General features: G+C 43.5%; 1 protein-coding gene across 5 annotated transcripts in view; it reads left to right on the forward strand.

Moving 5' to 3' along the window:
* Positions 1-383: 383 nt before the first annotated feature.
* The window catches only part of KLF7 (KLF transcription factor 7), an 88,395-nt gene continuing 71,258 nt past the window's right edge, over positions 384-17,520 (forward strand). For 2 of the 5 annotated variants that reach the window (XM_017893932.1, XM_017893936.1), the window contains exon 1: positions 1,499-2,093. In XM_017893932.1, the coding sequence (XP_017749421.1) occupies positions 1,992-2,093 (102 nt within the window). In that variant the 5' untranslated portion in view covers positions 1,499-1,991. Of the gene's footprint in view, positions 438-694; positions 796-1,498; positions 2,094-17,520 lie in introns of those variants that run through there. The other 3 variants (XM_017893935.1, XM_017893934.1, XM_017893933.1) reach the window with 3 other exon arrangements.

Genomic DNA, 17,520 nt, shown 5'->3' on the forward strand with positions numbered 1-17,520 from the left:
CCTCAATCCCAGTAACTCCTGTTTAATATTCCTCGGCAAATACTGAATTTCAATCTGTGCTTGTTTCATAGAGTAGAATCTTTCAAATGTTGTGTTATTGAGTCCTACATAGTCAAAGGGAGGGAAAGAAAGGAGGGTGATTAAGGTGAAGTGTTTCTTCCATTACTGGTAGAACGGTTTCTCATCTCTTAAGCACCGAATTCTGCAATCATTCCAAAAGTGGAAGCTCAGCTCACAGTGCATTTTGGGGAAGCTTAAACCACACTAACCATTTAAGGTCAAGCAAACAATTGGCCAACCCTAACGTGTATTGTGCAGGGTTCTCATCTCAGATGTAACAGATCTCTGTATGTCTACATCCCAACTCCAGAAAACGAGAAATCGAGTTCCTCCTCTCACCATCGCAGCTCTGCAGACAACTCGCTGGAGACCCCATGGTGAGCCTCACGTAAAGGCCTCGCAAGCTGCCAGCTCCAGCCTGCCTCCCACATCTACCTAGGCTCCCTCTAGCCTCTTCAACGCACACTCGAGCAACAGGCCCCTCGCAACCAACTCTAGCCGCCGGACTCCAGACCGGGTCTCCCGCTCAGGGTCAGAAGGCGGCGCGGGAGGGCGGCGGCGGCGCGGGGCGGGGACTGTGCGCAAGCAGGGGGCGGGCGCAGGCCGCGGTCTCGTTCCGCTCCCCTTTGTTCTCGCCCATTGTGTGGCACTTCCTCCTCAGGCGCTTCTCTGCACCCTGCCAGTCTGTGGGGAGTTCGGGAACGGGCCCTGGATGCCTTTTCTGCTTGTTTTTGAGTACGTGAGGACCTCCCCGGCACCGCCACGCGTGGGTCCCCCCTGCCCCGTGCCCAGGCGGAAGCGAGGTGGCCAGTGTCCTTCTTTCCCGCTCCGCGCCCTCGGCGGCTTTCGCGCGGCCCCCTGCGCCGCGCCCCCTCCAGGAGGCGTCCTGACCCCGCAATCCGGACTTTCACCTCCCGACCGCCAGCCTCAGCGCAGCGGCGGCGACGCGCGACCCCTCTGAGGGGCGCGGGCTCCGGACGCACCGGGCTCCGCCAGGCACCTAGTCGAGGGTTGGAGGCCGGCGACCAGCCCGGGCCCATCCGCCCTGGCGTCCCGGGAGCTGGCGCGAGTGTCGCCGCGACCCTCCCCGTCCCTTGCGCTCGCGCTGCCCGGCCGCCCGGCGGCCGCCTCAGCCCCCTTATATAGCCCTCTAAAAATAGCTCGCCTCGCACCGCCTTGTAAGGCAGCAGGGAGATCCGCAGCGCGCCAATCCGCGCCCGCCGCCAGAGCCAAGCCCCGCCCCAGGCTCAGCTCCGGGCTCCCCATTGGTCCTCAGTGACTTCATGAGCCCCCTGTTTACCTTACATGGTCACACGCGGCCTAATGGACGCCCTCCTCCGAGATCCCACGGCTGCGCGGAGAACCGGGCGGAGGGAGGGAGTTTGGGGAGGGGGAAGAGCAGGAGGAGGAGAAAAGGGAGGGGGAAGACTACAAACTAGCAAGGATGGAGTGGGGGGTGGGGAAGGAAGGGAAGGGGGGGAGAGAAGCGATCGCGAGAGAAAAAAATGCAGCCTCCCAAAATAAAGAGCAAAGATTGCATTAGGAGCGAACAGCGCTGCAGAAATAGATGGCAGCTTCGTGTCAGTGAGTTTGCATCCCCCTTCCTGATCCACGAGCTGGAGTGATTAGAACCCTGGAAGGGAATTGTTACTCCCGTGGAGAAGTCCCCTTTTCCTGGCAGTCGTCTGCACTGTACACGCTGGATGCCTCTCTCCATCCACCCCACTCACTCGCTCCTCTCTCACCTCCTTTCTCCCTCTCCTGCATTGATTTTTTTTTTTTTTTCCTTTTAGTTGACTGAAACAAAACAAAACAAAAGGGCCACTGGATGTCTGCCTTCTTGGGGGGTGAGCCAGACAGACTGACAAACAAACAGCCCCAACTGTGTTCGGGGGAGGGTTTTGCCTCCCGTTTTGCCCGGCAGCAGCAGCATGGACGTGTTGGCTAGTTATAGTATATTCCAGGAGCTACAACTTGTCCACGACACCGGCTACTTCTCAGCTTTGCCATCCCTGGAGGAGACCTGGCAGCAGGTGAATGATTTAAATTACTTGTGTAAATCGTGTGGTGGCGGCGGAGACGCAGGGGCTGCGTTGGTGTGGGCTCTGGGTCGAAATTTTTGTTTGTTTGTTTGATTTTTTTTTCCTTCCTTTTTGGCTGTCTGTTGTTGAAAATGTTTTCTGAAACAGTCATCTGCGCTTACCTCTCCACCCACCCCTAACCTCGTAGTGTGCCGAGCTGAGCAGCCGGTCCGAGCTGCCTGCGTTTCAGTCGCCCAACACACATCCCTGCGCACACGTTGTCGGGTTTGCTGTCCCCTATCAGAGACCTGCCGAACTTCTGGGGTTCGGAGGAGCCGGGTGGGAAGGTGGTTTGGGGTGTTAGCGATTGCTGACAGGGACCACGTTCTCGCATGCATGAGCTCTGCCCACTTGGTACCTGAAATCAGGTTCATCTATTTCAACTGGTGCTTACGACCATCGGATGGGGGGCGGGGGGAGGGTGGGCAGGAGCAAAGCGGAGTGTTTTTCAGTAATTAGCGAGTGTCAATAAAGAATAGGAACTTGATTTTGAGATTAGAAGGTAGGCAAAAGAGAAAAGAGCCCAGTGACAAAAGATACTCAAGGAGGACGGGAAGATGTAGCTGAGGCTGACAATGCATTGTAGGTTTTCCCAGGGTGATGCCTCTATGCGTGTCCTTGTTTCTCTTTTTTGTTTAGGGTCCTTCTCTAGTTAGGCAGCACAACCTCAGACAAAGACTGATGTGTGCTTCCATGCCTCTGACTTTGTCTTAGAGGACTAGTTAAGAAACTCTTAGGATGCTGAAGGGCACCGATGCCAAGTTGGCTAGCCGTCCCAGGGAGGATGAAGCGGGGCTGGTGACAAGTTCACTGGGCTTTGTGAAGTGGAATAAAGAAAGTGCTGGTCAGTGGAAAGTGCTGGCTCTGCTGCGGAAACAGTGGTTTTTTTCAGCAGCGATTAGGAGCTGCTGAGGGGACATTCTGCAGGAAAGATGGTGGGTGGGGGCAGGGGGACACGGGTATTTAAAAATTCTACAGTGTGCACCATGGAAAGTCCAAGAAGACAGTCCGGATTTGCACATAGGAAGTGTGAACTTGTACAGTCCGTCCTGGAGAAACCCGCTTGCCCTTGAGGGGAGGGCTGTGAGAGGCTCGGTGTGTGGCTGCTCATGTAACTTCTCCGCTTAGTGACAGCAGCTTGTTAAGGCTAATGAACGGCTGAATTTCCTCTGCCGGGATCCAAAGCAGGATTTGCCAGCTTGAGGCTGAGATGTAACAGTCGCTGCTTTAGCAAAAGAGGCTTGGCTTTTGGTATAAGGAGCTGAGTGGCAAAGCGGATCCTCTAACTGTACCATTGTTACTAGTTCTCTTCTGGTCAGAGGCTGTGAGTTTTCCTCCAGGTATTGGCCTCTGGTGTCAGTGTGTCCACACATGCATTCCTGTCCAAGGACGCTGGCAGATGCTTGACTGTCTCTCTGTGAACACATACACAGTTCACATATTTTTAGCATAAAGTCTTTATTCGATGCATCCTTATCCTTAACGAGAGTGTATCTCATGAAGGGCCTCACTGGATCTTTTTCTTCCTTTTATTTCCAATGCTAATTAAACCAAAATGTTGCCTGAATTTCATTTTCTGAAATAGCCTTCATTTCACACTGTCAGCCCACTGGTGTGGAATCGGTTGCATATTAACAACTGTCTAGACAGGTTAGAGAAGGGAATCTGTTGATTTAGTCAGCCTGCCCAAGGCAGCCCTTGTTTGTGACTGTTAAGCAGTGTTAGAAGGAAGAAAGTTGGCTTTATTTGTTAGAACGTTCCCTACTGATGAATCATGCAACTTTGTTTTGGTTCAAGTTTTCAGAGTAGTAAAGCCAGATTTGGAGGAAGGTCTCTTCACAGGAAACCTGCTTTTCTAGATCTGGCTAGACCATCCAGGACAAACTCTAGATCTGCAAAGAAACATCACTGGTTTGACAATTAGAGGATGTATTAGATCTATTGTTTCCTAAGAAGCCATCTCTGCTCTTCCTTCTCCCCTCCTCCCCCTGCTCCTCTGCCTCCTCCCCCTTCAGGGAAGCTCTAGTTCAGTTTCTACAGGCAAAGGATTTTTCACCCCTCGGAACCCCCTCACTTCTTGCCTTAACCCTCTCTAACTGCCAGCCACTCTCACCTTAAAACCGTTAGCCAACTTATTCAGCAGCATGCTTATAGCCAATGCTGATGCATAACTTGTGGGGAAGCACTAATAAACAATATATCACTCCAGTGAGCTTTATGCTCTGGACTCCATAGTCACAACTGCTCTATATAAAGGCGACTGGGACCATAGGTTTACACTGATGACAAAACCTTTAGCCTCTATCCCTTCCTTCTTCCCCCTCCCCAAACCGTCTTGCTGCTTCTGACTATAAGGGGTGGTGATGGTGATATGCGACTGTTAGTTCCAAATCAACTATCAGATGATGAAATTTTGAGACTCTTTTGCTCAAAACAGCTCAGCAAGATTTCTGCAAAGAACCCCAGACAGGAAGAAGTTTCCTTATGCTCTGGGGTAATCAGATTTTAGAGGTCAAATGAGGAGTAATTATTAGTTGTTCTTCTTAAAGTGAACAATGTACCTGGGCTCGTGGAGATGAGCGAAATGTGGAGATTCTGATAATCTGACTTGGTTTCTAGAGAAAGAGTGGCTTCGATGATAAACTCAAGAACACTTTTACATTTAAAAATTGAAGATAAATGATTTGGGGATTTTATTTTAAACTTAGGATATGGGATAATTGTCCTGCCTAATAGTCAGTGAACCTGTGACAAAGTCACTGACTGTGGCAGGGCCACCTCCTGTCAGGGAGATCCTCATTTTGACATTGGATTTTCTGGCAATGATGCCTTAGCCACATAGCTCCAAGTCTGAAAATAATTGTTGCTGGTATAATTCTGAAATCCAAATGGACGTCACACATTAACAGCTCTCCATTCCTGGGCTCTGACTGCATACTTAAGCACTTGGCCCAAGTAACATCATCTTTCTGCCTGTCATATAACTGTAAATTACACTGTGCTCGTGTGGTCTATTATTTTATAGAATTCAGCTGACGCACAATTCTTAAGACTACCAGCCTTAAGCGCTTTGAAAACTTGTAGGAAAATTTCCAAGAGCTGTCTGAGCAAAAGTAGGAAAAGGTCAAGGGTAGGACAGAAACCAGAATTTCTTATGGGGTACCACTTGATATGGGTAAAGGGAAACTCATTCATGACTGTTTTGCCAATAGAAATCATGATTTTGTTTTAGACACACTGCTGACTTAGAAAATAAAAGAATATGATGCAATGCTTTTATTTTCTTCTAGAATATACAAAGACTTTTAGAACTTTTATATATTCTATCTCTAGTCTGCTATTTCATGAGTGCAGGTCAAGCAGTGATGATCTAAGTCTTATTTGGACTTAGCTTTGCATCGTGTCATTGAGGAGCATCTCATGTTTGCTTGAAAAGTCTTATGGAATTATGTTTATTGTTAATGCTGATTCATAATTGGCAGATGGGGTCAGTTTTAGGTCTCTCTTTGCTCGGAGAAAATTTTCCACTGCTACTGGAAACAAATAAATAAATCATAGAACATTCCTCTCTCCTCCCCCATTCCCCTATTGTTTTAAACTAATGGCATACTTGGCTACTGTAAGGACTAAAGTGTCCCCATAGCACTGCAATTTCATCTTGGTTTCAGGCACCCTGAAACAATTTTTATGAGGGCCTTTGGTATAAGGAATCTCTAGGGGAAAACCTACAGAAATGGTTGCATTCCAAGAACAGCCCCATGGTACCAGGGATGGGATTTGGTCTGTGAGCCACATTACTTCTCCTTTTATGTGAAGATCTTGCCTGTGCACTTCCTTCTGCAGGCCTGGGCCACCAGGTGCTGTATCAGCCAGAAGACAAAGCAAACTGTAGGGTCTGTCCGTCCGCAGGTTTGCCTCTGTCCCCAATTCGCAGAAAACCTTGTCATGAATTAGAATTTCTTGGCAACAGCACCACCCAGGGAAATTTGTAGACACAAAGGAGCCTTGCTAGCCACACTGAAAGGATAAAATAACTGGCTTTTTTTTTTTTTTGTATGTGATTTGTGTGTTCTACAGTTACTGTAAATCTGTTTCTTTATTTGAAACAGCAACTTGGTAGATGAAATAAAAATGTAACTGCCCCTGTTATCCAGAATGTATCTTATCTTTATAAAGATGCAATCACTAAATAGATGTAGCCCTACAAATGAAAGCACATGTGACTGCAATCAATCACACTTAGCCTTTCTTTAATAGATTCATTTCCATGTTCCTTTAATAGACACATCTTTGTGTAGATTTAGGGGCTCTCAAACATTATCATTCAGTCTACCTGTTTGCAGTTTGGTATTTTAAAGTGGGCAAACGTTGTAATGTAGTTATTTTTTTACTACATCTGTCCTTAGTAGGGGGAAAAGGAAGTCACTATTCTTTGTTCTCCATGAACTTCCCACCCCCACTCCTTACCCTGAGGAGAATGGGATGTTGGGGTCCCATCCATTTAAAAGGCAGAGCAGAAGATGCAGGATGACAGCCTTGCCCTGAAATGATTTATGTATGGGTATGTCAGAGACCTTAAGCGTCCAAATGTGGGCTGCTTCTTTCTGTCAGCCTCTTCTAAACATAAATGCCAGTGGGGGCTAATTTGCCTCTCCACTTAAGTGGAGATAGTTCAGAGAGGGTCTTAATGGGGACTTTAATAGCCACTCGCTTATGAATCTTCGCATTCTACTCCCTTCAGAGAATTCTCGTGTTTTAACTTTTTGAGTACAAGAAGACATTACAGTCTTCTTTAATCGCTCTCTGTGCCTGTTGAGGAAAGAATACAGTTTCCTCTGGCCAGTCCCATCTGGCTGAAGTTGATAGGATAACTGGTCTGATTCCAGACGGGTCGGTGGATACCCCTTATCTTTTCATTTTATAGTATTGTACAATGGGCTTTTAATTATCTTTGCTGGACCCCACGACTGGCAAATGCAGAAAATGGCTCTGTGATTCCAGTTCACTCGATATATCAGTTAGCGTATGTGTTAGAATTGCGATTTGCTGAAAGTTTAGGACAGCTCCCCAACTTAACTTGAATGGTGCCAGAGGGTGAGGGGCAGAGATTTCCTCTCTCCAGAAGTCCCTTTGTTCTCCCAAATCAACTGACTGCTTGCTTAGCATAAACAGTGGGGGAAGGGGGAATGTTTTAACCCCAAAATGCCAAATTTTACCAAGTACAGTGATTAGAAAACTCGACTACTAATGGTGCTAAAGTTGGTGAAACAAATTAGTGTCTGATTATTCATGTTGCATGTAACACTGACAAGTTAAAAAACACTCCTCTCTGTTATATTGTATACTCGTTTTAGAATATACATATCCTTATTCTATCTAACATTCCCCAAATAAACAAAGTGTTGCCATTACTGAGACATGCTATTACCTAAGATTGTTCGTGATTTTGCTCTGCTCCCACCTTGCCCTGATTTGTTCCTGCTAATTGGCAGAATTATTTCTACCGCTCTATGTCCCTTTAGTATTCCTTCTCGGAGTATTTGGTGTGATCCTAAGAACTTGGTCCTGTTTAAACGTATCGTGTCCATCCCGACTCCATTGGAGCAGTACCACATGCTTGATATATAAATGTTATGGCTGAGCGTTTGCAGTAGCCTTGAGATCTGAGTCTAGTATCAGCCCAATTGACGTGGGAGTGACTTCTGATTTCAGGGGGATACCATTCCTCATTGAGCTGGTAGATGGACCTATTGTACCTTGTGGGATTTTTGTTGTTTATATTCAAGTATAGAAAATATTCCATAGTAAATACTTCATTCCTTAAGCCCTTGTTATGTGCATAATACTGTATTTGGGCAATGCAAAATTGAATTGGATATACATTCTACCCTCTAGGAGCTTGACTCTAGTAGGACAGAGAATGCATGTTCACAATTAAGTTAAACAGAATAGAGCGTGAGTGCCAGAAAGAAGGAAAGAAAGAAAGAAACATTCAGTTCTGTGTTGTAACACTGACCTGTGCCTGTCTGTGTTACCCACATTGTTCCAACCTTGTTTATAAAACATGCTTGAGATTTACTAAGTTCTGTTGTGAAAAAGCTTTCAGCTAATGGCATGTTGTGGGCTGGATACTTTTAGGGCAGATGAGTATACAGTGTGAATACACATGTCCATAATGGCCAGGAAACAGTGCCCATGTCTGTGCCATTCGGAAATGATTAGAGGTAATTAAAATAATTAACATAGAGCCATATGCGATATCTATTTTTGAATGTGGGTGTATTGACATTTCCTGAGGGTCATTTTGAAAGTCAGGTTCTCAGCCTTGTACCAAAGCGAGGAACATAGAATCTCAGAATATCAAATCTTGAAAGGGTCTTAGTTTCCTCAATTCTAAAGTACTAGGGTTGAACTAAGTGATTGTTAAAGCCAGAGGCATTACACTCTCCAAGGTCACACAGCTTATTAACACTGATGGTTTCAGGGCCCAGGTCTCTCAGATGCCCAGACCAGTTTACTTGCTTTCCGTCACCTGAATGTACCTTGACTCACTTCTGATTCTTTTCTCTTTCTTTTTCGCCTTCAAGGAGGCAAGAAAATTCCCTTTTTAGTTTTAAGAGTACTGGTACACGGAATTTTGGGATTGGCTAGGTTCTGGACCAAGTTATTGAATATTTTGGAGAAGGCTTACTTGTGTAATTTGATTCTTTTTCCACTTTTAATGTGTGGTAAATTGGAAAATATTCACTGTACCGACAAAATAGCCCCCAATTATAACTCGAGTCTTATAAAAATTATTGTCGTTTAAATAATAACAAATGGAGTGACTGTATGAAGGGTATGCAATGGGGCATATGTGGTAGGGGGGTTGGATGGAATATAGGACTAGATGGAAGTAGAAAGCAACAAACATGAAATTGCTTTGTTTCTGACACCTCACCAGCAAAGAGAGTGCCCAAAACTTTACCAGCAACCCATGTGCCAGTTTATGAAAATCTTTTGAAATGTATTTAAATTCTTGAGAGGGTTGTAGCAGTAGTGAAGAAACTCAACCTCTGAGAGGTTTTTCAAAAAGTCTTTTGAGGTCTGATGGATGAAGTAGGCCTCATTTTACCATTGTCCCTAATGAGGAAAGGAAAATGGAAGGGCTCATTTGACTTTTTTGCCCCAGTTTTTCCCCAGTTACTTTTTGCCCTTCCCTACCTCCTTGAATCTCTGGTAATTATGATGGTGAAAGTTCTGTCCCGGAATGTGTCTCACAGATCTCTTTCACTGCTGACATCTTAGAGGTTAAAATCTTCTTCCTCGTTCAGGGCGTCTTCATCTCCTCACAGCTGTAATCTACATCTCCACCTCCAGATATGTCCCTGGGTTTCAGGCCCTCATTGTTTTCTAACCGGAAATAAGCAACAAGCAAGATGGACTTTGGGGTTGTTCCACCGTCACTTCAGCTGAATATGTCCTAAACCCCTAACTCATCAACTTCTTCCATGGACTGCTTCCTTTTTCCTGGCTTCCCTATTTCTTTTAATAATGTGATTATTTGTCTCATGATCTGAGTTTGACATTCTAGTCATTGTAACTCCTTTCTTTTTCTTGAATCTAATGAAAAATTAGATTAAAAGATCTAATTAGCAGAAGTCTAAAATTAGTTGAAAAATCCCATTGACGTGGCTTCTGAGGTGCTTTAGCGTCAGCCTGTCATGGATGACAGCCTTGGCCATTGCCTTGCCACAATCCCTGTCACCTCCCTGGACTTGCCTTTCTGCCACCATCACCCCAGGTGGCCTGCTTTCAAACTGTTCATGGCTCCCTCTTATACATAGCATGAGGCCAAACTTCCAAGAGTTCGGGTGTTCCAAGACTGGGTCTACATAGTATTTGCAAGTTTCCCCCCTTTTCACGTGTAGTAAATGCCATCCAAATTAAGTGACCATGCTTTTCCTGCTTCTGTCTTTATTTTTGTTGTTTTCTTTAGCCTTTTTCCTCCTCCTCCCTCTCCCCTTCCTGATTTTCTTTGTCCAAGTTCCACCTATCCCTTAACTTTCAAACGGGTGCCAAACTCCCTCCCTTGCTACCAGCCAACTGTAACTGCTATGATTTCCATACTCTTGTGCAGAACTTTTTACTTCCTCATGATGCTTTACAGTTTTGAGTTGTAATAAAGCTTTTCTTTCTTTTTTTTTTTTTTTCTTTTCTGTTGTGTCATTTTTTCTGTTAGGTTTATGCTTTAAGAAGGAGTTGATGCCTTGGGTATAGTTTTGGTAGTCAACTTTTAGTGTATCACCTGCTTCTTAGAAAGCTTTGCACACAGTGGGCATTCGATAGTTATTTGAGGAGCGTGTTATGACTATGACTTAAGATTTGACTATGCCTTTTTCAGTGGTTCTCAGTCGTGGCTGCACCCCAGACCAATAAAATCAGTATCTCTTTGGGAGGGACCCAGGCATCAGTGTTTGTAAAGCTTTCGGGCGATTCCAATATGCAGCCAAGGCATTGAGCCATTGATGTATAGAGGGTTTAATGGTATATCAGAGTTGGGGTTACCTACTTTTATTGAAATATTTAATGTCTTGTGTAATTTGGAATCCACACAGACCGGAGGTTTATAGTAAAATAGGATCATGCTGGTGGATGTGCTTCATCTGGCACTTTTGTTAATAGCAGCTGCCCAAGTGTTGTTTCATCCTTCTTGCTTTGCTTTCCCTCACCCTAAAGTGTCTAAGGCAGTCTCTTTGGCTCACATTTCCTGTGACCCTTCAGGAGTTTGCTTAACCTGGTCAAATTCCATTTCTGGAAACTTTGTGGTGTTGGGCTTTAAACTCCATCCTTGCTGGGTTTCAAATAATTCATTCTCAGTAGGCCCTTGGCCATGATTTTCCACTCACCTCATCCTGCTCTATGGTTTGAAAGGGCTGGATGCATGCATGTACATCTGTTGGACGATGCTGGAGAGGCATTAGGTAGCAGCTCTCCATTTTCTTACTGACCAACCACAGTGTTTGGAAGTAGACTCTGTTTATAAAGAATTTCAAAGGATCCATCTTTCTAGTAAGAGGAGCAAAAATAAACTGTGGAAGAATTGCTGCCGAGGACATTCAGGCAAGGAGGCTGCCTTCACACCCATAGAAGGCTTAGCTCCTGTGGTAATGACTGTGGGCGTGTAGTGATCTTCACAAAGAAGCCTTAGAAACGCCTCTTTTTCAAACTGTGATGTTTGCAAAATTGTATGTCCTGTAGCTACATCCTTTCATCTATAAACTGTCTTTGATGGGGGTATGGTTGGCAAGAGAGAACATCAGGAGAGGAGCTCAGAGCTCAGGGTTGAAGGATGCCTTTTGGAAAGCTCAACCCAGCTGTGAAAACGGCAATTAGCTGTAGAGCAATTGCCCTGCAAGGGAGTGCCCACCTGCTCTTGACCCCGTTCTCACATTCACCTTCCAGAGCCGAGTTAGCAGGAATTCAATGGAGTGGTCATAACATTGGTGCTTATTTTTGGAGAGGCGGCAAATTTGCTCAGCATACAAAGGAGTGGAAATAGATTCTTTCCACCCCAACACCCCCTGCCTTTTGAGCTTTTAGCCTTTGTTCATATGGTCACTACAGACCATGTTCGTGAAGTGCAGCTTCTGACTGTGGTGTTGAAGGAGTCTTCTGTGGGGCCCTATGCAGAACGGATTCTCCTGAGAGTGATGAGATGCTGCTCAAGGTCAGACCCGAGTCAACTTCATTTCTTCTAAGATTGTTCAGCCCTAATTTGTACATTCTCCTCCCCTTCTCAAGGTTCTTGCTTTTTTTTAATATGGACCAAGAGATGATTTCCACTGTGATGGGGCTTTTCATGTTTGCATATGAGAATCTAACAAACATCTGCGCTGAGCTTTTGTTTGAAGGGCTCAGGGTGTTTTGCTCCTGGTCTTTTGTCATTGGCACATTCTTTCTGTAACTAGGGAGCAGACAGATATTACAGAATTTCCCATTCAGGGATGAGAAAATTGGGGCACAGGAGGCTTAAGCAAGTTGTCTTACTGTGGCTGCAAAGCAAATGAGTTGCAAAAAACCGTTAGTGGAATAAACTTTTCTCTTCCCTCTTTCCACTTGGCTAATCTTCCTGTCGCAAAAATAATCATCATAGTACTGTCTCATATGTATTGGACACTTCCTAAAGATGATCTCATTTGAGCACCTGTATCCATCATTTCAATGAATGCTCACAACAAGCGTATGAAATGCATGTTCTATTTATCCCCATTTTACAGAAGGAAAAGCTGAGATTTGAGGTATTGAATGGCTTGCTTAAAATCATACAACTTGGAAGTATTTGAGCTGGGATCCAAGCCTCAGCAGGGCCCAGCACTCTTAATTGTTACATCAATACTGACTGCTGTTTAGGTGGGAGACATTAGGGCAGAAGCCAAAGGTTGTGACCTGGCCATCAGTGGCCCTGTATGGATTCCAGTAGTTCAGTAGTTCATTGGACTGTCTTCTTTCTGGGCTTTGGTTTTCTTATCTGTAAAAGGACTGGACTGTGTGAGGCACTTTTTAAGGTCACAGTGTTTTCTAGTAGACAAATTACATGAAGGCTTTGAAGTCAAGCAGAGGTGGAACCTTGAGAAAGTCACTTAACATCTTTGAGTCTCGTTTGTCATTTGTGGAGTTCTTAACTCCTGATGAGAATCAGCTCTCTGACCTAGTGTCTGGCACATAACATCCACTCAACAAATGCTCTTTCCTTCCCCATTTTCCTCTCAATAATAGTACACAGAGGCACAGTGCTCTTTCTCTCAGTGGTGTCTTTGGTCTCTTGAAGATCCCAGTGAGCCTGGAGTGCCCAGGAGATAATAAATGATGGAAGGCAGGGGAAAGCGGAATGCTGGGCATTGGATATGGTGTACCTTTATCCATCCACAAGGGAAACTCTCATTAAGTAATTTGTGCTTGAAACTGGGGGAGGACTAGCAGTACCCATCACCCCCGGAAACTGGGCCTAGTTTGACATCCTTGGAATTTGCTTGGCTTGCTCATGCAAATGTCCAGTCTGTTTCCCTTTCTTTCTGTCCAGTCTGACTTACGACTTACGTATCTTACATTTTTCTCGCATGCAGTTATTTTTTTTAGGAACCAGAATTAGGCATATATAACATAATACAGTGCTGGTTACTTCACCTGCCATTTCTGCCTTACCTGATGACTGAGCTTACTGCAGCTTATGAGAGTGAATCAGGTTTTATGAGATCTATAAATATCTCAGATAGGATTTTATTTCATTTTCCCCTTCAAATAAGACATAATGGAAGCACTCACATACATAAGGAATATTCTTTCTGTGATAAAGTAGGGTGTTTTTGAATTGGCCTCTGAAAAGCAATAATTTGATGTGGTTGTTCCTGTCGGGAATTTTATGGGGGAGGGGAAGAATCATGCATATGCTGCTATAAAACTCAAAGATTTTATCTTCATATTTAAGGTTTAGCCTAGCACCTATGGAGAGATTTATTTCAGAGATGCCAGCCCTGTGTGAAGGCTGCATTCTCTCTTTCTGTGGATTATATATTTGTGTTTTCTTAGCTACAGAGAAACCAGGGAAGGAAAGTCCCATTGGCTAGCAGGAGGTGGGCTCCCCAAAGGAACTTTTCGGTTCTTTGTCTACTCTCTTTCCAGCTGCCCCAAGGGAGGATGTTCTCATCCTTCTCTCTACTTCATGATTTTCCTGCGAAGATTTTCCACTACTTGATATATCTCCCTGAGGTTTTTTGTTTTTTTTTAACCCTGGAATTACACTAAAAAAAAAAAAAAAAGATTCTTAATAGCCAATACCAGGAATGGAAGTGATTTTTCTCACTTTGCTCTTTGAGAAGCATCTAGAAGGAAACTTGAACACCTAACTTTAAAAAATGTGTTACAAAATAAACCATGACACAATCATTCTAAGTGCCTCACTTTATCCATCTATAAAATGGGCTCTATTTGCCATGTCTTACTCAGGGCAGCACATTTAACTGTAAATTTAACTATTGTTTTTGAGAAATAAAATGTCTGACTCTGAACCTTTCATTGTTGTTTTTCTTTCTTTTTTAGCACAACCTCCCTCTATTTCTTCCCCCAGTTCTCACTAGCTTTGTGTTTAACTAGATGATAATTTAATTTGTTCTTAAAAGAATAAACCATGTGAACTGAGTGTACCTGAACCAAAGGCGTGAGGAGGACTTCGGCTTAATGTCACTTATTTTTTTGCTGTTGTTTAACATCATCTCAGTGTATAACATGATCCTAGCACTTTGGCTTTGCTGTATACACTCACTGCTCTGTGGTTATCATCAAATGATGTGATTTCTCTGGTCCTCAGTTTCCTCATGTGAACAGTGAAGGTAGATTTAGGAACAGTGAGATTATCAGACAACCAAACAGTAAGCTCCTAGACTGAACTGGCTTGAAGATGTGTTTTATTTGGCCAGCATGCATGTTTCAATTCCTTTTAATTTGAATGCTTTTAGGCAGATCGTGCACTCTTCAATTAACCCTGTCTCCACTATTTCCACCTGGCTTAATTTCTGATGTTTGGCCCAGTGAGCATGCATTTGGGCTTGTGACTAGCATGTCTCTAAGGCACTTTCCCCTCTAAAATGTTCTGATTTGGGGACAAGCTTTATTTTTCAGTCTTAGTCTCAAACTGGCTTGCTTTCTACTCTCACCCAGAACCATTTTCATTTCCTTTTAGATTTCTCTGCCTTGTTGAGTGTCTTTGTTTGGGATTCTATTTTATAAAGCAATTTCCAAATCGCATCTCACTTTTTCCTAGTCATTCAGGTTCTGTTGTAGATCATCGAAATCTGGGATGGAAAAGACCATCTGGTTCACCCCTCCCCCTGCCTGGGCTTAGCAGTTGCTCTAGAGCATGTTCATTCCTTATTGGTATTTGTAACATTTTCCAATTTGGAAACTGACTCTGATTTTCCTGAGCATGCAGCCTCTTGGTCTAAGTGGGAGTAAAATGAGACAATACCAAACAATTTTTTTTTTTTCCCATCAGACATCCCTCATTAACAAAAAAGCCTGTTATTGTCACAGTTTCTTTTGCCACTCCCAGAGACCCAGCTGGTCAGTTGTTGTAAAAACTCCATGTGTGTGTATGTGTGTGTGTGTGTAAAAAAACATGTAACCAGTTCTTAGTTTTCTTAGTCTGACATAGAAGCATGTTGTAGAGAATTCCATTAACCACTGTAACTGCTTATTTTTTTGTGGAAGTGGATTTTATATGACTTGTTTCACTGAGGAAGTGATGCTTTTGTCTGAAAAGTCCAGGGTATTATAATAAAGTACTTTCCTGAGAATCAAGTAATGTGTTTGCTTCCTACCCTTGGCACTCAAATACTGCCAGCAAGGCACTTGGCCTTCCTTTTCTAATGCTTTTAGGATTCTATTCTACATTAGGAGTGTTTTTAAAAAAATGTATTCTTTTATATTAACTTCCTTATATTACTAAGGATATCATTTAGGTTGACCAGATGGTGATTTTTAGGGTCATTCTTTTCCTGATTAAAAAAAGCCATTTAAAAAAATTACTTGCTACTGGGTGTTCCTCCTTTTTTCCAATCTCTGATTGTCTTTTTTTTTTTCTTTTCAAAAAATTTTGAGTGCCAAATAAAGGCCCAAGATTATTATTACTTTGTGTGTGTGTGTGTAAAATTTTTCAAAACTAATGACTATTTAACTGTGTGAATTAGCTACTATTAAGATATTTCTGAAAAAAAAATTTCTAAAAGGAAGAGAGAGAAAAGAAAGGGAAAGGCAGACATTATGTGGTCATAGAATGTCCTTGCACAGTTTTCCCTGCAAAAGAGAACCAGAATGCAAACCAGTTGTCCTCCTACCCAAAATGCGCCTGCCTTTTTCCTCCAGCTTTTGCATCCAGGAGGTCTTTTTTATGTCCCATATTTATAGAGATCAGGACTTCACAAATAGCAGAACTTGAGGAGCATTAGACATCTCTTTCCAATCCCTCCCTGCCGCCCTCCTCAATTTGCACATTACTGGCCTGAGCTTCAGAGATCATTATTTAAATCCAAGCCAGTTATTGGGCCCTTAAGAACTGTGAGCCTCCTTTCAATATTTTAAACATATTCACAGTCCGGATGTGGTGGCTCACGCCTATAATCCCAGCACTTTGGGAGGCCGAGGCGGGTGGATCACGAGGTCAGGAATTCAAGACCAGCCTGGCCAAGATGCTGAAACCCTCTCTCCACTAAATATACAAAAATTAGCTGGGTGTGGTGGCACGTGCCTGTAATCCCAGCTACTTCAGAGGCTAAGGCAGGAGAATCGCTTAAACCCGGGTGCCAGAGGTTGCAGTGAGCCAAGATCAAGCACTGGACTCCAGCCTGGGTGACAGAGCAAGACTTTGTCTCAACAAAAAATTCACATGTTAACACAATGCATGGTGCAGCAGGGCTGAGGGAACTGCTTCTCGAAGGGTGGGCTGAGCTACACAGTGCTTCATGAGCACAGAGTTGATAACACAGAATTACCTTGAGAGGCAGTTTTATTCCCATTGCTATTTTCTTTCAGTCCTTCTAACTCAAGGAGACCATCAGTTTTGAGGTACCGTGTCTTTAACACCTCTCTAAGGCTTAGTAAACTCTCCTCACCCCTCCCTTTCACCTCCCTCCCTCCCTTCCTTTCTTCCATTGTTTTTTTTTTTTTAAATAAAGAGAACAGGTCTTACACTCAGAGCTTTTGACAGGCAAACATCCAGTTGAAAGTTTGTAATACTGTTTTGATTTTGTTGTTTTTAATTTTATGATTATCTTCTATTAATGAACATTTGCAGGAAAAGAATTTAAAACACATGCAGCCTTAATATATAATGCCTTAGTGAGGCAATTAAAACTAAAAATAATAGGGGAATGATTGTACAGATGGAACGCTGGTTTGGTAAAAATCCGTGAAGGTGAAATGAAATTGAAGTTTGAAAAATACTAGTATCGTGGAAAATTCAAGGGATTTGCCATCAGAAAACCTGGAATTTAGTCCTGACTTTATCAGTATAAAACAAAGCAAATTTTTAAATTATGTTTCCCATATGAAATGCAGGGCTTATAATAGTAGGATTACTCTAATCAAATGCTATATGGATGTGAAAGTGCTTTGTAAACTATTACATGCTGTATGGTGTAATTGTTTTCCATTCTGCAGTAGGGGAGGCTTTTGTTTCATGCCTTAAACCATTACTTCTTGTTGGCTTTCTTCCTCTTTATGATTTCTATTCAGTTTTCCGAGCAGGAACTTAGTAACTTTTTATTTGTTCCAATGGGGCTGTTACTGTGCCTTAATGTGGTACTTTGAAAAATTTCCTACTGGTTGTCTAAATGGGGACGTAAAA

The sequence above is a fragment of the Rhinopithecus bieti genome, unplaced genomic scaffold (assembly GCF_001698545.2).
Source record: "Rhinopithecus bieti isolate Rb0 unplaced genomic scaffold, ASM169854v2 scaffold_22522, whole genome shotgun sequence".
Classification (NCBI taxonomy): domain Eukaryota; kingdom Metazoa; phylum Chordata; class Mammalia; order Primates; family Cercopithecidae; genus Rhinopithecus; species Rhinopithecus bieti.